Source organism: Podarcis melisellensis, assembly GCF_964234715.1.
Source record: "Podarcis melisellensis genome assembly, chromosome: 7".
Lineage (NCBI taxonomy): Eukaryota > Metazoa > Chordata > Lepidosauria > Squamata > Lacertidae > Podarcis > Podarcis melisellensis.
In genome coordinates, this window is record NC_138539.1 from 49,650,785 (window position 1) to 49,674,870 (window position 24,086).

At 41.0% G+C, this 24,086-nt stretch overlaps 1 protein-coding gene across 5 annotated transcripts in view; it reads left to right on the top strand.

Annotated features, from left to right (window-relative positions):
- The window catches only part of LDLRAD4 (low density lipoprotein receptor class A domain containing 4), a 261,071-nt gene that overhangs the window by 116,494 nt on the left and 120,491 nt on the right, over positions 1-24,086 (top strand). For all 5 annotated transcript variants that reach the window (XM_081919355.1, XM_081919354.1, XM_081919353.1 and 2 more), the window contains one exon: positions 105-245. In XM_081919355.1, coding sequence (XP_081775481.1) covers positions 105-245 — 141 coding nt within the window. The remainder of the gene's footprint in view (positions 1-104; positions 246-24,086) is intronic.

The window sequence follows — 24,086 nt, forward strand, 5'->3', positions numbered from 1 at the left end:
ATGTAGAGATGAATTAATTTAAATAGTTTTAAACCTTGATAGACAATGAAAGAACAAATTAAAAAGTACTCACATCTTCCTTTTTCTTCTGCTGTACTTTTCAGAGTGCAAATTCACCTGCACCAGTGGCAAATGCTTGTATCTTGGCTCACTGGTCTGTAACCAACAAAATGATTGTGGGGATAACAGTGATGAAGAGAACTGTCTGCTTGTAACAGAGCATCCACCTCCAAGTATCTTCAGCTGTAAGTACCTCACCCCTGTGTCTATGGGCAGTTATGACGTTTGCTTTGAAGTCTGTGCTACTTCTCATGCTATTCTGCAAAAGATTTGAATGAAAGTAGCAAGGTGTTTCCCGCCCAACTCCTGTTACTACTTCTATAATTGGGTTAGACTAAAAACATAGCTGTAGTTGTGACTTGCACTTTGCATTTCTCTCTATAATGCGCTTCCTTAGAGCTTGAGTGTTTCTCACGGCAGCTGCTGTTTTATAAGTCAGCCAGATGTGCGAGAATTGTTCTTCTAAAGGCAGAATTGAGCGGTACTTCATATGGACACTATACTTCTGCCTGTTGCATGACTGGGAAACATTGCTATCAGCTCTCCAATGATGGAGTCCTCCAGAAAGATCCAGCGTGATCCTGAGGATCCACATGGCAAGTTGCTCTATACATGAGCTACAGTGAAGTCTCCTGGACCAGAAAATAATATCAGACTGGCCCTTTGTACTGTTTGCCGGGGGGAAGTAAAGCTGTTCCTTTTAAAACAGAGAAAGCAATATGCACAGTCTGCCCGTATTGAAACTCATATGTTTTTTGTTCTGTTATATATGTGCTGAAGATGCTTTAAAGTGCTTCTAGGTTGAGATAGAATTGGATGGGATGTATAAAAATGGGAAATATTCCAGCTGACAAGGTAACTGGTGTGCATTTGATATCCTCCTTAATGGACTTCCGAATTAAATATTATTTGGCTATATTTCAGAAGGATAATCTTTTTGAATCCAGCTTTTATAACCGAGAAACACATATTTCTTAATAGGGTAGTATGATAGTATGAAACTAGTATTTTTCATGTGATTCAGAGGTATTTGGTTACTATAATGCGGCCATAAAATATGTGCTTTCAGATAGAATATAAATTAGCTGCATTCAGTAGTAGTTTTAAAGGGAAGTTGTGCTTTCAACATGTGTTTTATCCTGTGGATTTTCTTCATAAATGCATTTATGAAAAAAACAACCTATGACATTCTGTGGCTTTACTTTAGTATGTGCGTCTTAAATGCTGTGCTGGCTTCATAAACACAGTTGATTTAAGTTGTTGCATTCTTTGATCTACAAATAATGCCTTTGCTCCAAGTTAAATCTGCCATGTGACTAGTTTTGTAGCATGACCTGTTATTTGGAGCAAATGATCGGTCACTATGGACATTTCAACATTTCACCAAAGATGGGCAGCCTATCAAACCGAACTGGCTTCTGACATCTTAAAAAGTGTGTGATTTCTTGAGAGAATAAATATTGGGTAGTGGGCATAGATATGCACCTGAGTCATGACAAATGGCTAAGATTTTATTGCCTTTTAGCAGAAGGCACAGGATTGGGATTTGCCAGTGACCCAGCACTGGTAAAGGGCATGTTGACCCAACCATTTTGCCATTGCCAGTTTGTATTGGGAGCTCAAAAAAGTCAGAATCAATGTGACAAAATTCCTAGTTTGAACACACTGTTTCTTCCAGGTTAAGGTAACCAATTTAACTGCCCCTAAAGGTTTGCCCATTTCAGGCCCCCTCCCCAGATTTGTCTCAAAAATGAAGGACAGGCTATTGAATGGAAAATATTTATAGAACTCATACTTACAGAACTCATACTTAACAACATGTATTGGCTATAGAAAGAAAATATTGATTGAAAAACAAACAAACAAACAAAAACAAACAAACATACCAAACCTCGGGGAGAGAGAGAGAGAGAGAGAGAGAAAGAGAGAGAGAGAGACTGCCACAAAAAGGTTTTATTGAATGCTTGTTCTGTCAGAGCACCTACACAAACTTCCCTGTTAATACAAAAAAAATTCCTTCCAGTAGCACCTTAAAGACCAACTAAGTTAGTTCTTGGTATGAGCTTTCGTGTGCATGCACACTTCTTCAGATACCTGAAGAATATCTGAAGAAGTGTGCATGCACACGAAAGCTCATACCAAGAACTAACTTAGTTGGTCTTTAAGGTGCTACTGGAAGGAATTTTTTTTGTTTTGACTATGGCAGACCAACACGGCTACCTATCTGTTCCCTGTTAATGTCCTATTTTAGTTACTTAAAATGATAGGTTGTTTGTTGGTTTCTAAGTTTAATCAGTTGTAAAAATTATGCTGTAAAGAACAACAACTAGCCTTAGGAAGGACAGACATGATGTAGTTACAAATATTAAATTTGCCAATGCTACCAAGATTTAACCATTGGGTATGACTCAAGACAACTCCACATAAGTTGCCACCAAGAGCAGAGGCAGCTTGCCTTAGAATTGCCTGTTGCGGAGGGAGCGGGCTATTACCCTTATTGGGCTTCCTGTAGGCATCTAGTTGGCCAATGTGGAAAACAGGATGCTGGATTACTTAGGCCTTTGGTCAGATCCAGCAGGGCTCTTCGCCTGTTCTCTTACCTGCAATCTTACTAAAGCTGGTCTATGTCTGTTGTTGTATAACAAAATCATATTTCTGACTGAACTTTGCAGAGCACAATAAATTGCACTTATCAACACTGAAAGTATTTTATATGAAAATTATTTAGAACCAAACTACACTTGATTGCTGCAGGGTCTTCCCAAAGCACATATAAATTTATGGTCTCATTTTTAGAGCCTGGGAGGGGCTGCTAAATCTTCCCACAGACAGTCACTCTTGGTACTTCTTACCCAAGATCTGGTACCAGGAATGGACCCAACAGGGTTTAGGGTGGAAAAATGAGTCCCTACAACAAGATTAATGTAGCAAATGAAAGAAAGATAACAGAACAAGGTTTGATTTGGTTACAAATGACCACATTTGAAGTTTTAAAGTTGGAGGTCTGTGCATTCTGATGGCTTGGTGGGTAGAGCATGAGACTCTTAATCTCAGGGTCACATTGAGCAAAAGATTCCTGGATTGCAGGCTGTTGGACTAGATGTGCCAACTCTACAATACTATGATTATATGAAATCTGTACATGTTTTAGGCATATTTTCATTGATAAGATTTCTTAAGTTTATTCAGTTGAAAGGGTTCTCTGATAAAATATTTAAGCAAGTTTTTTGGGGCCTCAGAGAAAAAAATGTGTCGGCTTACATTTCTGATAGATAGCAATACTACAGGCAATGCTATGTGTAATAATGGCAGGCCTGCTAGTTTAAGCTTCAGATCCCAAACCCCAAGGGGCCTTCTGGCAGTTCCCTCACTGTGAGAAGTGAAGGTACAGGGAACCAGGCAGAGGGCCTTCTTGATAGTGGCTCCGTTCCTGTGGAACACCCTCCAACCAGATGTCAGGGAGATAAGTAACTATAAAACCTTTAGAAGACACCTTGAAGGCATATTTTATTACAAAATGTGCATTTAATATGTGTGTTTTTTCTTATTTTATCTCATAATACACATTTTTAGTGCGTGTTGGTATGTTTTGCATCATGATTTATTTACTTTTCAAGGAACTGTATCACAAAGTTCAAAGAAATGTCAGTTCTGAAGACTGGGAGGTGCATATTAGCTCAGTTCACATCAGAATTCTCAGAAATCGAATTTATCAAGCATCTCTAGCTGCTTCCACAGAACCCTTTTAAAATAACAGAAAATTCTAATCTTGCTATCAGCTGTTCAGAAGAGGGCTGGATTGAATCTCCTCTGCTTCCCTCTTCCCACCAAACAGTGCACTGTAAGATTCCAGCTCCTTTTAAAAACAGTTACACGTATGCTCTATATTATTGGATCCTGATTGTATAGGACACTGTATTTTGTGTAGGAAGAGGCTCTTGATTTGTTATGCTCCAGATTTTTTCCCTGCTCCAAATTTTGATAGTGTTAGGCCAGGTACGGCAATCACAACTTGGGCAACAGTTTTAAATTACTAGGAAAGATAAGTGCTGGGCACTCAGCTGTACATTTAATTAATGCATTGTGTTAGTTACTTTGATTGCAACGTTCTGTACTTTTGCATTAGATCTATCCTGGGCTGGGTTGAGGAGGACATGCTTAACAACCAAATCCTCTGCTGACAGAAGTGGTAAAGATTTATCATCATATACCTCCTTATAAGTGTTGGTACATTATGCTTTTATAGTTGCCGTGCTCGGTATTTCGATATAATTGGTAAGATCTATTCATAATGCCATAGACTATTAGGGGCAAAGAGACACAGTCAATATTCTTCACAGCTTGAATGCAAAGAAAACAAATATGTCAATATAGTTTTATAGCTCCTTTTCATAATTGTCCACTGTAGGAAGCATACATTTACTTTCTATTTTAGGTCATGGCATGCAGAGTGTGGGTGAGAAGGAAAAAAGTAAAAATTTACGATGAAACTATTCTATAAGTAACTTGAAGTATATTTGCACCCTGAAAAAATATTTAATCAGAGGATTGTGAACTCTAAAGGATTGCAAACTCCATTTTAGTCAGTTTACTGTCAGATTGCATGTTTTGTTTTCGATGATATTACAGCCCGAGGCGATAATCCTGCAAGAAATCTTTGCACCTTTGCTGCACTGGGACTGCTCAGGTGTGCAAAGTTAATTTGTGTGCTTTCAGTACTGGGAGCTCATCAGTTCCTCTGCTGATTTACAGTGGGAATGCTTTGGTGAATAAGATATGTGCTCACATACATCCATAAAATGTGGCCATATGGTGTGCTGTGTGACTTTATACTAAAATAGTCTCTATGGAATATTCTGCATCCATTTGAGATAGCATGCACTGAAATTTTATTCGTCTTAGAATTAGATGAACAGGCAAACCACTTATTAAGGCCAGAGAGTTATAGCTGGATAGCTAGACTGATAATTTGTAGCATGGGTTTCCACCTTCCAAAGAGGAGATAAAGGACATTGTTGATTTAAAATGTTAACTAATTTAAATATATGCAATCCTAGAATAGTATAGTGACTTGCTGAACAATTGAAAAGAGAATGGGAGGAACCCATACCAGGATTTTAGCCTTTGTTTTACAGTACTTATTTGCCATGCAAAAGAACACAAAAAGAGATGTGCTGCATCAGATCAAAGGCTCATCTACTTCAGCATCCTGAGCTCACAGTTACTGACCAGATGCCTCTAGGAAGCCTGAAAGCAGGAGCTGACTGCAGCAGCACTTTCCCCACTTGGTTTTCAACAACTGATATCCAGAGACATATTGCCTCTGACACTGAAGGAAATATATGGCAACCTTGACTAGATGCCATTATTCCACCATCCAAGTAGGTGACAATCAGTACATCTTATGAGGGTGGATTACATAGCTTAACATTTTCTGTATTGAGAAGTATTTTTTTTCCTGTGTCCTGAATCTTCCAACATCACTGGATGGTCCTGAATTCTGAGAAAAGGGGAGAAACTTCTGCCTATTCGTTTCCCCCCACACCATGTATAAATTGTATGCACATCTATCGTTTTGTCCCCTTGCTTGCAGTTTCTCTGCACTAAAAAGCCTGAAATATTGTGACTTTCCCTCATAGCAGAGTTGCTGCAGCCGCATGATAACTTTTTTGGGGGGTGGGGTGGGGGTGGGCAGAGCTGACACAGTAACATACTTGTTCCAAACATCAGACCTGGTGTATTAAATGCTTGCAATGTTGGCATTAATCTTATTTTGTGACCCTGTTCCAATGAATCATATGGTACTCATCATATGCGATGTACAACCCTGAAATGCTTTTGATACCCATAAAGATCACACAACTCAGTTATGACTTACAGCCATGTATCTGTGGGCAGGAATACAGCTAATACATTTATTTGTAAAATTAAGAACTTGTGTCGGTCTATGGAATTCTTGTGATTAGGGGAGCTCTGATATGCACATGGATGTCTTCAGACCATGAGTAGTAGTAGTAGGTATTGCATTTATATCCTATCTTCTCTCCAAGGAACTTGAGGTAGTGTCCATAGTTTCTCCTCCTATGCATTTTATCCTCACATACCCCTGTGAAGTAAGTTAGGCTGGAAGTGAGTGATTAGTCCAAGGTCACCCAGTGAGCTTCATGGCTGAGTGGGGATTTGAACTGTGGTCTCCCAGGTCCCAGCACTCTAACACTGTAACACACTGGCTGTCATGCTCCAGCGGTTTGTTCTGTCCTGTGTGTGAATGATTAGGATGCAAAATCATAAATTAACAAAAGCCATATAGGGTAACTTACAGCTTCTGTGAGGATTTTCTGAGGAGACATGATTGAGAGTAAAGATGGTGAGACGACTTGGAGAGAATAAAATGAACCACCCAGAGAAAACAGTGGAGGAGACTCAATAGCAGCATTTGGCATAGCAACAACAACAACAACAACAACGTTGGAGAGACTAACTGTTCACCTGTGGACAGCTGATTTATTGGACTCCATCCAGTCCTACTGTTTTGTTTAGATACTAAATGGTATACTTGTTTGAGAAACAACCATATTATCTGTTTCAAATATTGAAAGGTTAACAGCAGTTAGAAAATTGGTGTGTTACTATTGTCTTGTGGAGAACCTCAGGCTCAGAGGCCAAATACGACCCTGTAGGCCTCTCTGTTTGGGCCTCAGGCCACACTCCTTAACACAGGAACACATTCCTCACTGGCCTTGCTCCACTTGCTTTTGCCAGGCTGGAATGTGATCCTCTCTCTTGGTTACCTGGATGGAGAATTTATCACAGAGATGTGTGTGCAGGTGTAGGTGTAGGAGGCGTAAAAACCTCCTGCTTTTGTGTGGCTTGAATGTAGCCTACTGCACAAAAGTAAGGATTACATATGTTGTTTGGCACACTTTTGCCCCTGGCCACCAATGTCTTCCATCACACACCCTGCTTGGAAGAGTGGCTCATGAGATAATGCAGTCTGCAGGTTGAAAAAGGTTTCTCACCCCAGTGTACACTGTGTAGCTGGAAACTTGTGTAATATGGGGGCCCAGAATTTAAGGAATACTTTTTTATTCTTCAATAGGTGGGACAATTAGAGTTTGTTAAGGTGAGGGTTTGTTTTGCTACAAATCCATGAATTACACAGCCTCCGCATGCCCCAGCTGCCCAGTGGAGATCCTTATATCGCATCACAATAGACTTGTATATGTTTACAATCCTCTCAAGATTATTTCTGTATAGGTAAATGGTAGAATGTGAGGCTGATCTCAAGAACTGATTTTCATTCTTATTTTTGAAATTTATTTACTTTATTTCTTCTTCCAGGTGTGCTGGGGCTGTCCCACATCAGGAGTGGCTCGTCCATTTATTTAAATATTTAGTAGTCTAGAATAGATGTTAATGAAAGTCTGGCACTGCTATTTTGAGAATTGCAACAATGATAGTAATTTTCAGTGTCAGATTACTGCTTCACAAAGGGAAAGAATCTGGGGAGGAGGAGAGAGAGAAGAGAGAGAGAGAGAGCAGAGAGAGAGAAATATTCCAGTTCTAATAGAGTTTGCCATCAGCCTGGCTGTGCCAGACAGATGGATCATGAATACTGTCTAGACACTCTCTGCCTGAGTGAAGCTGTGGTCTCTAAGGACGAACAGTGAGATGTTGGTTTAAGTAACTGGGGGGAAGTAGGACTGCATTCTCCTCTAATCAGATAACAATCAATGCAGATTATGCTTCACCAGGCCTGAGAAAAGGCCCCCTGTTACTGATAACAGGTCAATCGTGATTTCAATTGAAACTTGTCTATTACTAGGCTTTAGAGAGAAAGAATAAAGGCTAAGGCGGTGTTGTATGCTTTTATAACCCTTGATTTCAACTGATTCATCTCAAAGGATTTAGAATGATTGGATTCATGGGTGCAAAAGAGGTAGCAGCAGAGAGAAAAATGACATAATTTGACCACAAAATTCATGCACATTCCTCTTTGGTTACCTTTGTTACCTTAGCAACCACGTACGAGATGTTAGCCAAAAGGTAAAGTAATTTTGTCGCGTGATGTAAATCTTAAGGGCTTTAACAATGGCTAGTATTTGGCCACCCTTGCAGCACTCCAGCACCATTCCATGCCGTCTGCACCTGCTAATTATTCAGCAAATATGTATGATAAATGGGTCTGGGTAATTCATGCTAACAATCTGAACGGATTTGCCAGTTGTTATGAGGCTTGTGGCCTATATAAAGGCTTTGAGAGATTCTTGATTGAAACCAATCGCAAATCACCTGCCTCTTTTATGTTTTGGCAAGTGGCAATCTGGTTTGGGACTGTTGCAGTGTCAGGATTTGGAAAGTTGATCCTTACAACCTGCACTCAGGTTTTCTCAGTGAAAATCGCTATCCTGTTAGGCCAAACTTTGCTCTCATTCTTCTAACAGCAAATAGAAATGGGGGCAGAAGGGAAGGCTTTTGCTGAGAAAATGATACAGGGAGGAAGGGTTAACTCTCCTGTCCATCAGTGCTTTGGTCTACCTTCCTGCTGCCCTGCCCTGTGACTGCTTTTTGCCAAAGCAGAAAGACACACTACCAGTCACAGCTCCCTGTTTTCACACTTAGGGCGTGAGTAACTGAGCTATAAACGGAAAGGTGCAGCGCATGTGTGTATACGGATATCGTAACTGAGACAGATCAGGCCCAGTGTAAAATGAAGCAACTCAAGTAGCTTTCTCCAAATAGGAAATCTAAATAGGAGCAAAGGCAGAGCTTGACCAAACAGAAGGCATTTCTGTTACAAATTTGCAATAAGAGAATTATCCCTCCCCCACTTAGAGATGCTAGTGGCTTCTGCTCTTCGGCATATGCAATTCATTTTAATATAGGACAGTTCTATATTTCTCACTGAGTAGCACTGAGGCAGCCAGATGGCAACCTTCTTTCCAATGGAGCAGCTATTGTATTTCTGTACAAAAACAAGTTGGAGGAGTAGAACTTGGTTAATTAAACAGCAGAGATGTGTGCTTTATCTGCTGATGATGCAGAAGTGGCAAAGTTTCGAACTGTATTTTCCCCATAGTCAGATGTAAGAGAAATTGCTTCTGCAGCTTTGTGGCAATTTCTGCATACTTCCCTGGTGTTCCATGTATATCAATATATCCTGTGCAATGTATCATGTGCTCTTAATCAATGCATGACAGACAGTAGAAGTTCAAAAGGTGAACCCTTCTCCTGCCATGGAGTTGGCAGGCAATGTCACCTGTAGAATTTCTGCCTGTTTTACAGAGTTTAAAGGCACCAGAGTCTTACTTCAAAACAGTGGCATTGTTGCTTATGGCACAATTACACAACTGATATAGCTTTTTCCTCTGTTTTGGTGGCAAAAGTGCTCTGTCCCTTGATCATTTTGGTTGTTTTCCAGAATTGTAATATTCTTTTGGAAAATGAGTCATCGGAACTACACACAGCATCACAGAGTCATGCTATAAATTTATATAAAGACATCATGATGCATCATTTGTTGATTCATTTTTTTTAATTCTGAAGATATATTTGTGATACTCCCCCATAATACATGGCTTGTGTTTTTAATTAAAAAACCCCAAACCTTTTTCTGACGCAGAATATGTTTCCAGATGACTGTTCTAGAATACATATTTTAAACTACCTCCCTCTGTGTGTGTGTTTATCTAAGTACGTATGCATGCAATTTTTACTCAGTGTACACTTGAGGTTGCCAGATACAAAATACAAAAGACCCATGAGGCATTTGTAGAAGAGAAAGACGACAAAGAGAAGTGAATCTTGCCTTCCACTACAAATTCCTTGACTGGGCAGATGCAGACTGATGCTGCACCCCAACAGCTGCTCAAAATTCCTAAACCCTCTCTGAAAGATGGGTTCAAGGCTGGAGTGTGACTGAGCTTGCTCCTTATGAGAACTTGTTTAGTTTTAGACAGTGCTTTTTTCTAAATTAAAATGCTTAGGGATACTCTCATTTTCCTACTCATATTGAAATACTGTCCCTCAATGAAGCCAAACTTAGATTCACAAAATGTCTAGGGGTATGCGCCCCCCTGCGTGCCCCCAGAAAAAAGCACTGGTTTTAGGACTCAGAAAATGTAGGCAAGCTGCCTACATTCAACCCTGAAGTCCCAAGTGTTTTAGCTGTTGTGATTTCTGTGGGACTAAAGTGTGGAACAGAGTGAACAAGTTGCCCCATTGCTTCTCCCCTTAACCCATTGGGGTGGACAGGTGCTGGACTGAAGAGAAGCAAGTGGCTGATAGCTAGCTTCCTTCAGCCACCCAAACTTTGAGCCCCAGCAGTCAAAGGGCTTGTGCCTATATTCTGTGGAGATTTTCTGTGGAAGCATGTTATTGGTGTGCATGTGCAATTATTATTTTGGACTGCGCCAGTTTGGGCAGTTTTGTGTGGCAGTGGTGATCTTCTTTCAATCCTTTTATTTTCACTGTTCAATATTATATAACATTTCTGGGTTTCTGAACTGCACATCTTCACATCTAGCAAAGGCACGTGTACTGCACACATCCACATGAGGAGTGTGTACTAATTCAGCCACACCTTATGCTTGTAGTTTTCACCAAAATGTGGTCTTCCTTGCTGGTGATGGTCTACCAAGCTTTAAAAATTCTGTGAATTGTCAGATACCCGCAGTTCACAATTTAAGCTGTACATTAAAGAGGACTAGTGAAATTTACAATTGTTGGTGATTTCTTGTGCCTTGTTTCTTTATTTTTTGGTAATCATTCACCACTCCCTTCTCCAAAGTACTTAAAAGCAGCAAAGCAGAAGCAGTTAGGTTTCCACATTTATAGCAATAACTTATATAGTACTGAACACAATCTATTTATTTCTAAACTCCTTTCTGAGTATATGGATGAGGAAGAAGCAAAAAGTTTGAGGAACCTTCAAATTTATGATCACCTCTACCAAAGGCCATGTGCAGAAAAATAGCAGGAAGTAAAATGAGAACAAGTGGAAGAGGAAATGGAACAAGAGCTCACTTTTATGTGGATTCTTAAGATAAGATAAGCAAGCAGACTTTGCTATATATGTATTTAATTCTTTTAGAATTGCCCCTTCTTGATGTGGTTGGGTTATATAGACTCATCTTAAACTTTGCTACATGTAACTGCCGGGACGCGGGTGGCGCTGTGGGTTAAACCACAGAGCCTAAGACTTGCTGATCAGAAGGTCGACGGTTCGAATCCCCGCGACGGGGTGAGCTCCCGTTGCTTGGTCCTGCTCCTGCCAACCTAGCAGTTCTAAAGCACGTCAAAGTGCAAGTAGATAAATAGGTACCGCTCTGGCAGGAAGGTAAACGGCGTTTCCATGTGCTGCTCTGGTTAACCAGAAGCAGCTTAGTCATGCTGGCCACATGACCCGGAAGCTGTACGCCAGCTCCCTTGGCCAATAAAGCGAGATGAGCACCACAACCCCAGAGTCGGTCATGACTGGACCTAATGGTCAGGGGTCCCTTTACCTTTACATGTAACTGCATCTCTGTAATTGTTACAAAATTCAAAAATAATTACAAAAATGAGAGCGAGAACTGTTGTTGTTATTTATTTTTTTCCTTCTCATTAGACATCATAACAAGGACAAAATACATCATCTTATCAAATGTTCATATCAGTGAATCCCAAAAGCCTTTGAGGCTCATGATGAGCTCTCTCCCTCTTACCTACTTCCAGGAATGAGTCTTTTATTGGGAATGCAAAGAGGATCTATAGCTCTTCATGCATAGAAACTGAGCTTCAGTGCCAGCATTGCCAGGTAGGCTTTGGAAAGAGCTGCAGTTATAGTGCCTATTGAGATAATCTTGCAATATTAAGGGATATGTCATTAATCCATAGCTTCCCTTCCTACACCTATGAAGATTTGCCTATCTCCCCTTAAGTTTGTAGACCAAAACTTGGAGAATATGGTTCTTTTTTCCATGTTCCCACTTAAGAAAGCATTTTTATAAAATCACATAGCAGATGCTAGAACATACTGTGTTCTTTTGTTAAGCATCTTTTTTTAAATGACATTTTGAAAGTGGGACACACAGAAACCAATAACTAGCAAAGTTAGTGTATTGTGCACAACTCCCCAAGCCATGCTGCTGCACATCGCTCATTCAGTTCAAGGGGCAAAGCATGACAGGCAGCACTCCTTCTTTTGCTGCCTTAGACACGTTTTCATTTGTGAAAAGTTAGGGTGGATTGTTAGCATATTTGTGCAAAATCCAAATATAAAATCAGGAATTATAAACCCTTATAAACCTCTGCTGCTTTAATCCTTTTTTCCTAAATTTCTGTTTTGTGAAATATTAAGCAATGATATTTGTTTTAAATAATGAGCCAATTTAATTCTTGGGATGTGAAAATGCTGATTTTCTAATATTTCTAATATTCTAATATTTGGTCATAACTATTCAAACTCAGTTTAACTCAAGATTAAAAAATTCTGATGTGGTCCTGAAATATGGGACCCATTGGTTAATATGTGGTAACATGGCAGTTAGGTAGAGGATGTATTTACTCTTTCTTAAAATATAGTCACCTTAGCCATCTAATTTTCATTTTGTTACTTGTATTCTAAATTCACATATGCTAAATTGGCCCTTGACACCCACTTTTAAGCTTATTGGAGACTGCCTCTGTAATGTGATTTTTTTTTTAAAAAAAGATCCACTTAAGCCCAGCCAAGGTTAGGAGTGCAAATATGTGTATAACTGCATACCAGACCTAAAACCTTATGTTATTCATAGCCATACATCTGAGAACACCTAGTTATGAGTTAACTGTTTCCTAGCACTTTACATTTTATATCAGTGGCCCACAAGATTCCTGTGAGAAACCCACAAGCAGGACCCGAGCACAAGAGCCCTCTTCTCGTCTGTGGTTTCCACCAGCTGGAGTGAATAACCTAATGAGATGCACACAGCAAAGGTGTAGAATTGAAATCTTCACTAGAAGTTGGTGTCTGCTTCTTTATATTGCTGACAGTGTGTGCCGTTTCCTGTGACACCCTTTGCTTCTCCTCCACCAACCACCAACCTCTTTGTCACCTGCTGTGTGCAGAACAAGACTTTTGCCTGCTGCAAAAGAAGACAGAAAAACTAGAATCAAAGGACTGGTACCATAGATCAGTGAACATGTTCACAAAGCACCCAACATCTCCTTTTTATGTTCTTCTTGGCCACATACAAACTAGTTCTGAGATGCACTGGCAGCTAGTTCTGGACAGCTTGCTTGAGAGATGTGAAAAATTCATTTTGCATGTGACAGAGCAGCACAGAAGCAAAAAGCACAAGGCATGTGTGCTTCCTGTCCCTTTCATTCCCATATCTGCTAATACCTGTTGCCTGTTCTTTTCTGCCTTCTGGATTGCCTTTTTCACCCTCCCCCCCCCCATAGCTGTCAACTTACAGATTTGAAAATAAGGGACCGGCAGCCTTGAAAATAAGGGACCAGCAGCCAAAATAAGGGACCTGCAGTGTCACCTGTTCCAGGCACTCCAGTCTTCCTGTCCTCCTGCAGTCTGGTCAAACTCATGCTGGTAGCTTCGAGAACACTGTCCAACCAACTTTGTAACCAGAGGTTCAACTGAATAGAATCTGAATCACATGCACCACAAGGCCTATGCAGCCTCAACTTAAGATCGCTCCCCGGCTTGGCTTTGTACTGCAAAGTTTGCAGCAGCATGTGCAACAAAATGGCGTCCAGCATTCAAAACCCCCCTCAGCTTGCATTAACTAGCCACACACAAGGCATGCAAGCTCCACCCCCCAGTCGTTCTTAGACTTCTTATTGGGTGAGCAACACAGCCAAGCAACACAGTTGGAGCTTCCCTCCTCCCTGGCCGACAGAGAGGGAGGGAGAGGAGCTGCTTCCTTTGAAATTTAAGGGACATCATTTAAGGGACATTTAAGGGACATCCATCAATAAGGGACAGTAGCGGGACATGGCGCTGGAATAAGGGACTGTCCCTTCAAATAAGGGACACTTGACAGCTATTGGCCCCCCCCATCAGATCCAGAATAAAAGGACACAGGGATAGTATCCGTAGAGTTTGTGAATACAGAGTCTGGCACCTAGTAACACCTTGATGGAAATAGAAAGCTGTGAACGCAGTATTAAAATATGCTAACAAGCTGCAGGAACTAATGGGCTGAATTTTTACACTGCAGATGTTCATTCCGGCACTTGTGCTGAGAATGCAGTAACAAATGTGTGGGGCGGCTGTCGACATGATTGTGTTCTTGGCATTGCCAGTCTCTGAAGCACTCTCTTCCTCTCCCCTCCTTCCTTTTTTTTTTTTTTTTGCTACAGTTTGGAAGACATTCTATTATGAAATAAAATAGAGAGGATAAAGCACAACAAAAAATTGCGCTTTAGCCTTTGCCAATTCGTACATGGTTGATCTTGTACATGGTTGATTTGCTTACTCTGTGAGTGCCCCTTTTGCCTTTGTTCCCAGCATTTGACTTGACTAGCTTGCTGGAGTCAACTGAAGGTGATTCCCCAGCAGACACCTTCTTGTAATGCTCCTGTGCTCTGCTTAGAGATATGGTATTCTTCAACTGTCTGGTTTTATGCAGTATGTATTTGTATATGTGTGTAAGAGTGAATGTAGAAAGACATTTGGACCCATGCACCTGTGCCTACATACATATTGTGCTGGTAGTAAAGGTAAAGGGACCCCTAACCTTTAGGTCCAGTCGTGACCGACTCTGGGGTTGCGGCGCTCATCTCGCTTTGTACAGCTTCCAGGTCATGTGGCCAGCATGACTAAGCCGCTTCTGGTGAACCAGAGCAGCGCACGGAAACGCCGTTTACCTTTGCGCCGGAGCAGTACCTATTTATCTACTTGCACTTTGACGTGCTTTTGAACTGCTAGGTTGGCAGGAGCAGGGACCGAGCAACGGGAGCTCACCCTGTCGCGGGGATTCAAACCGCCAACCTTCTGATCGGCAAGTCCTAGGCTCTGTGGTTTAACCCACAGCGCCACCCGTGTCCCTTTTGTGCTGGTACTGTCTTTCAAATCTCTACTCTTGGGAGTCATGACTGGGAAGCTCTTCCACTGCTGCCACTACTTTTGTCTGCCAGTTTCCATCCTCTCTATGCCCTTTCCCCACACTTTCTCGGCCAATGAATCATTATCAGTAAAGAACACATACACACACAATGCATTATACTTCACAGTTCATGTTGGCATGCTCAGAAGTCCTCTTTCCAGAGAGTTACTGACTTCTGCTGCTTCCCCTCCTGTCCACCTCCTAACTTGTACAGCTAAGAAAGTGTGTGGAAGAAAACTCTCTGATGAGAGGGCTGGTGCCAAGCCATCATTAACCAAACTGAAATTCAAAAAAGCAAGAGAGCAGGGTTGGAGTTCTTCACTACTTTTCTGTCCTTGTCTATCCAGAACCTTCACTTGATGGAGTATTTATTTATAGCTGCAACCACTAAAGCATTATTTATTAGCTTCCCTTGGTACCTAAAAACAAGCACATGGGAAGAAATATTTGAAGCAGTGGGCTTTGCTTGGTTTAAATGAGAAGAATATTTCTTTGCAAGTGCATACACACCATTGAAATCAATAAGTGCAGTCAGGATAACCGTCTCCATGTTACCAACGCAAAAGGCTGCATAGGGCTGGAAACTAATTGTGACATCAGGCACTTGAGGTAGGTAACCACACCTCCTTCAAGCGATAGTGGTCATTGACATTTTGATAGGGAAAGGGAAGGGGCTATTTGAACTGCTATCTTTCTCTGCAGGAATGTCTGTACCCTAGACAACAAACCAATTTACTGGTTAGGAAATTCAGTAAGGCAGAGGAAGGAGAGGAAGGTGTTAAATTCAGATTGATTGCAGGGTGGCAAGTCTTGCAAGCTGGTAGACCTTCTGGGCTTCAAAATGGAATTTTGTACTTTTAAACAGTCTGGCAGCTGAATTCTGGATTAGTTGTAGTTTCCAAGTCACCTGGCACAGTCCTGGGTGTTGTTGCTGGTGCTGGGGAAACGAATTCCCCTGCTTCCAATCATGCAGCTTGAACGGATATGTAACTTCTCATCAGACAGTTCCTGGACCACGGCGGTAGTGTTTCTGGACTCCAGCTTCCATTATTCCTCACCATTTGCCATGCTAGCTGGGGCTGATGGGAATTGGAGTTGAGCAACATCTGGAAAGCACTGTGCTGGCTACCCCTGATTGATCATGTTAGGAAACCAAAGCAAACTTCCGCTTTTCATAAGCTTTGACTAAGAATGGAAGGATCTAGCCATTTTGGTTTCTCTCATTTGCTCCTTTTTCCAATCTTAAATTCAGTTCCCCACACTTTGCAGCGATTTGATTTTTTAACAAATACTTACATCCCCCCCCATTATTTTAGTACAATTTTCTCTTAATAAGCACATCTTTATATGCAGATTTGACTAATGTACACATTTTGGCAAATAATTTCTCCTAAAATTATGCATTTCTGTATGTTATTTTTAAATATTACATATTAATATTACATATTAATATTTTTATGCACACTTTCCCCTAATATATTTTTGTAGTTTTGTAAACATTGCTTGGGGGGAGAGCTACATTGAAAAATTTGGATGAATGTGAATTTAGAAGGACGGTTGTGGTTTAGTTTTCACATTGTTTTGGAAAGTGCTAATTTGATATATTCTGTTTTAAATATAAACTGAATTCTCCCCATCCCTAGTTTTGATTCTGTGTCCTTCCTCCCTTGGTAACCTGAATGCAGCCCTGTAGGCCACCACTGGTTCTTGTTAAACCAGTATGAGTGGTAGGTAAACCAATACAAAATAAATAAGTAATTCTGTTTTTTTAAAAAACAAACAAAAGAAAATGCAAAGCTGTTTGCTGAGTTAGTGAATCAGCATGCCACTTTCAAAACATTTCTGTGACAAGTTTCTGGGTGTTGTTGCAGTGCCCAGGAAGGCAGCTAATCTTCCAGGACCATATCCACAGTCCAGAATTCCCTTGCACAATAAATAGCTTCTCTCTTATCCATCTTCCGACAGCTTTAGCAACTTGACTTATTTCCAGCAGGCTCCGGTGTTCTTGACAAAATCTGCATTGATGCCAGTGAAATATTTGCCAGATGCTTCTTGGAATCATTTTACCTTTTCAGTCTTTTGTGTCCCTCCGCCCCCTTTAACAAAGAAGTGCTTGTGAATTGTACAGGATTCTGCATTTCTTTTGTTTGTCATCCCATGTACCTTTTACACTGAACACCTGTTGTTTGCACTGGGATACCTGCAGTACTGCTGGTCAGCCAACTGCCCTATGACATTTACAGTAGATGTTACCATTCAATAACTGCTCTCGGAATATGAAACTGCCAGATATTCTTATGCTACAATTTTTATACAATGCATTGTTTGCATACAATGCACTGCATTGACTGTATTGTTTATTCTGAATCAACTGCCTGTTAAGACCCTCACCCTGCCTTCCTTTCCTATGAATTTAAAATATGTCAATAACAGGCATACATTCTGGGTGAGATCATGCCCACATGAAGACTTGACTGGCCTCAGGTGTGCTCATACAGCACGCCCAGTCCTTGCCAGTCCCTGATCATCTTCCACACCTGAACACAGATTATGTAGACCATATTGGTGGAACACTCCACAAAGGGATAGGGCCTTTGTGCCACATTGCAACTGCTTGTCTAGGTAGCACTTTCTGTAGTTTTCTTTTATTAGTACTGTTTCTCCAATGCCAATGCAACTGCTAAATGGAATCATGGGCCAGAAGGGCTGTATGCAAGGCTTAGATATTTGCCAAATAGGGTTTTTAGAGAGGAATACTGGATTGACAGACTTTGTCAGACCCAGTAAGATGTGCTGTAGCAGGGAGGGGGGACGGAATTAATTCTTCCAGACAGGGGATACAGAGAACTTTTGGCTTATTTGCTGAAGGTAGAAGCAGCAGGGTCCAGAAAGAAAAAAGGAAGAACTTGCCAGACTCAGAATCTATAAGGGAAAGTGGAGGGGATTGCTGAACATGGGGAGCTGTCCAGCTCCAGTGCTCTAGTAAGTAAGGATGTTGCACCATTTATATTATATTAGAGTGTTATATCTCTCTGACCTCACTTCCTGCTGCAGCTGGAGCATTCTATAGGCTTACTTCTGTAGATATTTTGGCCTCTCTGCTAGACTCATGCTTCCTGGGAAATGTGTGAGAGGCCAGAAGTACATTGTATCTCATGAAGTTTGCTTGACCTTTAATATCTGTTTCATCTGTTGCTCATGTGTAAGGGATATGTTTCAGAAGCAATAGTAATGGAAATAGGGTCTTATGGGTTTCTCATTATTGACAAACAAGGACATGTTTTCTGCATTTTGGTTGTTGGAGACCCTGGGTGGAGGCCCTTATTCTCATCTGAGAATAAGTGAGTGACATAGTCTTGTGATGGGAGTTCATGACATTGACAGACACGCCAAACACCCAAGATTTGTTGAAAGTTTATTGAAATGTCATCTGTCAACAGCAAAAATCTTTGATATCTTTGGTGATTTGCACAGAATTGTATGAAAGGAAGAAGTGGTTTTAGCACCCTTTCCCACAAGAGTGTTTCTTCTGACATTGGAATTGAGAGCTATGAAATTTGGATAATTGCAGGTGTAAAATTGCAATTGGAGCTGGCATCAACACAGCAGGGGTTACTCTCCTGGGTAGTATGAGCTAAGTTTGGATGCTAACTTAGCTTAGTGTGTGGCTCTGGCAGTACTCCATTACACTCGCTTTCTAACCTTTATCCCTCTCTGGTCTGGACTGGGTAGCAGATTGCTAGGTAGCCACACTTGTCTTTTTGTTGTATGATATACCTGCATCCAAAACTCCAAGAGTTATGCAAAAATAATTTGTTTATTTTGAAAATGAATTGAGCATGTGTGTGGGGTTTTTTGGAAGCTAAATTTCTGGTTTCTCCCTTTATTTTTTATATAAAAGTCCAGCTTCAGCAAATTGATTTTTGTGTGACTGAAGTGCTACATCTACTGTGTGTATGGAAAAGAGGAAGAAGGCAACTTGTTAGATCAGTGCTGATCTCTATTCATTGAAATCAGGACCAAAATCGCAATGAACTGTGGCAGCCTTTTTTCACTGCTTGCCATCTTTCGATCAATTCACTTCCTGCTGCATGAAGGAATTATTTGAAAAGTCCATTGTAACCTTGAAATTATATAGCTTTGAGCCCCTCCACTTTCATTCAGGTCCTGGATGAGGGGAATGGCCAACAAACAAGGAGGTTAGGCTTGAGTTTCAGATAAAAGATTTGAGGTTGATGAAAATGTTCCAGCAATAACGGTGTGGCTTCAGGTTTTTGCTGTAGAATGCATTAGAATAAGAACAAAGAAATTACTCAGTGTTCAGACTTCTCAATCTCTGACCTATGACATGCATTGAGAAACCAAATATGAGGATATGGCTTTTGCAGAAATTTAATGAAAAGATCACCTGGCATTTTCCTGCAGCTACTTGTTAGAATTCTCCACTCTTACTATTGAAGGCTTATTGAGGAAAACTTCTGGATAAAGGACTTGGAATTGAGAAGAACTCTCAATCAAATCAAAAGTTATTAAACTTCTCTGGGATTTCACCTTGACATTACTTAACCATCTGTATCATCCAGTCAAGTAGTAAAGAGAATTTTCACATGTCAGAGCCAGATGTGTGGTAAAATGTGTGGACCTAAGAAGAGCCTGCTGGATCAGGCAAGTTGCCCATTTAGTCCAGCATCCTGTTCTCACAGTGGCCAACCAAATGCCTGTGTGATGAATGGGTCATCACTCAGTGTTAATTTTCCCATATTTTGTACTGAACTGATTTTATTTGTAAACCAAGGTTAAGGCATTTATCAATGTTTTCCTTGAAAGAATGTGATAAAATAGTATGGAAAACCCATTGATCTATTAAAACAAAAAACAAAAAAACCTGAAGGTTTTAACGCACAGATGGGGAAACTGTGCCCTCTAAATGTTGGCTTACAACTCCCAGCATCCCTGACTATTGACTGGTGGGAGTTAAGAATCCAACAATGTCTGGAAGGCCTAATGTTTCACACACCTGTTTCACAGGACCATTTCTATGAAATGATGCTCACTTCAAGCTCTTAAATTTCTCTGGATTTAAACAAATTAATAAAACATACAATATATGTTGAAAATGTATGGTAGGATATAATAATGTGGGGGATTTATTGCTGTTTCTTTCTAGGCAAAACTACCCTACCCCAAAAAATGAAGGCGCTCTGTGTTCTGTCTAAAAGGAACTTTCCGGGACAAGTTTTGAATGTGCTGTTTTTTTCTGAGAAGCTTAATACTCTGCTTGGAAATCCAGCAGCTTTCTTCAGAATTAGTATTTTTGTGCAGATATTGTATATTAATTAAGCAGCTCAATCGAAAGAGAGGAAAGAGAGAGACTTTTTAAATGCCCAGGAAACTGCATTCTTTTAGGACAGAGAGAACCACAAATGCTAGATTAATACAGTGATTGCTCACAGCTTCACCATTAAACTTCAACTTTTTCAGACTCCTGAATGCAGACTCTGAAATTAATGGTGGACTTCCTATTTCTTCACATGCGTGCATCTCTGTGTGTGCACTTTTGTGCATGTACACTGTTTCATTGGTGATGACATTGTAGGGAGCACACAATGGACTGAATTTTGATAAGGTATTTCTAGCCATGGCCTGTGGTGCAGAGGGCATGATGCTGCAGGGTGGCAAGCAAAGGCCAAAGGCAAGTAGAAGAGGCAGGCCAAGTGTTCATAGGCAGATGTGATGTATGAGTGGGTTAGTGTAGTTACCTGTTTTGAGATGCAGGCGGAGATCCTTAGAAGTGCTAAGGTGGAGGGAAGCTGCAGAAATGCAGGCTCCATACATAGGCTTTCATTTGTGCTTGCTAAAATGCCTGCCATAAGGAAACTTGGGAGGATGCCTTCAAAGACTCATGGAAGAGTGCTTTCATAAAGACAGAGTTGAAGCAACCAAGAGGGCCATTTAGAGAAAGCAGGAGGTCAGCTACTTGTGTGCAGTCCCTGCCAAGGTCAGGATAAAGCTTTTGCCTTCCTTAATGTGCTACAAAGCTACATTGGAGTTGGCAGTAGCATGCAAAAGGCTGGCCTTTTGGGTGGGTGACAGAGGCTTATGCAAACAACTTCTTCCCATTCCAGTTTCCTTAAATTAAACAAATATGATCAAAATCATTGCATTTTCCAGTAAGGAAGGGGGTACCAAGCTAGCAAAAGTGTCTGCATGCTTCGTTGTAAAGAGTGGGATGCAAACTAGAGGGGTGATGAGCTATCTCTCTCGCAAACTCCTTTCCCCCTCTTCTCCTTCCCATATAGAAGTGGGTGGGGGTGCAGTTGGATTAAGCAGAACCCTTTCTCATCCACCAAGCTTTTAACAATTTACTTTAGGGTCCATTCTTAATGTGCATTTTTTAAATGTTGAAGACTTCATTCAGTAATGTGTGAAAGTGTTTGTTTGAAATTGCTCTATATGAATATTGTTCAACTGAAGGTGGTGGCAAGTCCTGCAGCTTTCATGAAGGGGCAACTTGAAGCAGAAACCACTTCACGTGAAACAGAAGGAATTGCTCACGATGACATCAGTCACCTAAGAAGTGTACATATGAGCGAGCCTTCTGATAAACCACTGTAAATGGTTCATAATAAAGATAAGGGAGTTTACCCTCTCTGGGGGCGTAGAAAAAACTTCAGAAATTGTTATGCACACAGTGTTACTGAAAGAGGGGGGATCCTGAATCTGTGCCAACAGTTAATTCTGCAGTCATGGAGGACTTTTTAAGTAAGTATGTTGGCTCTGTTTGAATATCCTGCACCTGGTCATGAAACAATAGACAATACCACTGGAACTGTGTATTGAAGTGTGTTATAAATAACTCACTTGTGAGCCAGCTTGTGAGGATTAATGCGTTCTTCCTATTAACATTTCTCTCATGCTAGAAAGTTTCACAACCTTAAAAGTTTGAGAAATGAAAAGGTATTTTTTAATAGATTGGTTATGGCTGCTATCTTGTTCAAATGGTTTGCCCCGCAGGACCCATGAGAGAAAAGGGGCATTTTAAAGCTGGGGTGGATGCCAGCTTTAAATGCCCCTTTTCTCTCATGGGTCCTGTGGGGGCAAACCAGGGAAGGGCAGGGCTGGCAAGATTGGACAGAATAGGATCCTGAGATTGGAGGTGGGGAGAGCTCAAGCACTCCACCTGCAAGAGGCACCTGCCTCTTTCTTGCAGGACATCACAGAAAGGGAGGCGGAGCTGTCCGAGTCAGGCTCTTGAGGGCAAAGTTTCCATGGTAGCCAAGGAGGCAGTTGACCAATCAGCAGGGCTGGCTGAATCAGAGGTGGAAGGAGAGTCAAGATCCTCCATCAAGAAAGTGCCACTCTCTGCACTGACACAAACAGACCTGGCCCATTCCTTGGAGTGCACACTTGCAAGCACAGTCTTCTCACTTGGGATGAGAAGACCCTGCTCCTGCCAGGGTAGGAGGGATGCCTCAAGCATTTGGACAATGTCTTAGCTACTGCCAAGTCATGAATCTTGGAGCTGTGCTTATAGACTTATGAATTGTGTATCCTCTATCTTTAATTAATGCTGAGACCATGAATTGATTTACTGAATACAGCTTTCAGGTTTCCTAGAGCAGAGAATTCAAATACCGTATTGGCCTCAATATAAGCCTTGCACCCCCCCCCCCATTCTGACCATGAAAGGTTAAAGTGTGGCTTAAATTCGCGACTTTACAGCATGCAGCCAGGAGCATTGGGCAAACAGCACCAGGAGCGTGGTCAAGCTGCGCCCGCCCCATGCATAGTCCCCATCCTCTCCCCAAAGGCCAGGAAGGGAGACAGAGCAAGGAAGGGGAAAGGCCGTCAGCAACACAGCTCCCCCCGCCCCCCCAGTATGCAGCCAGGATCAGTGAGGTAGGGAGTGTATTATATTCAGGTATTTTTTCTTTTTTTCTTTCCCCCCCTCCAATTTTTAAGGTGCGACTTATATTCAGGCTAATAGGGTACTCTGTCTGAGGGTGAGAGCCAGGAAAGTTTTCTAGCATTTGAAACACAGGCAGAATTTACAGTAACAGGCAGAAATGGCTGGTCGGGAGTGTTATATATGTATCTGTGTTGAATTGCTGAAAAAATGTATGTGTGAACTAGATTCCATGGATTTTTGCCCATTTTTTCCACTGGATACGCCTCCCCCCATGCAGTGTAGATTGATCTTGCCCACTGATCTTGGTTTACCATTGATGCATGTTTTTCTTTCAAAATGCATTCATCTACCTCATAGTTTGCTGCTGCTACTTTCAATAACAGCCTAACTATTGAAGACTTCAGCTAGACCTCCTGTAATTCAGTGCTTATGAGTTTCTATGTACCTGGATACAATTAAGCCACTTCAAGTGCCCTGAAGTCTAGGAATTCAGGATACAAATTGTGGAAATAAATGAATAAAGTACAAAGCATGTGCTCTGATTCAAATTTGAAGGCAGGTATGTATTTTTATCTCAATTCTTCCTTTAAAATACATATACACAACTCAAATTTGGCCTCTACCCTTCTGCATTTTAATGAGGAATATGGCACTCTTTGCAGAACTACTTCTTACAAGATTTTTTTGTACTTGGATATAAATAGTCAAGTACAAGTACAGGTGCTGTGTGTCAAATATGAAGAATATACAAGTGTTCGCTCTGTTCCTAATTAAAATTCACTCAGTCATGAGGGCCTGCTTGCTTCTCATATGTATTTTAAGGATGAACAAGGCTAAAAATGATTAATCTTCAGTTCAATTGGGATGCTATCTATGTGCCTGTTTACAGATTTCAGTGAGAAATAAAGGATAGGAATAGGCATGGATCACATAAGGTAATATCCAACTATATCATCTTTAAGAGCAGACCCTTTTCAATCCATGGACTTAGGTTAGTAATGGCTAACCCTACTGACTTTAATCAGTCTACC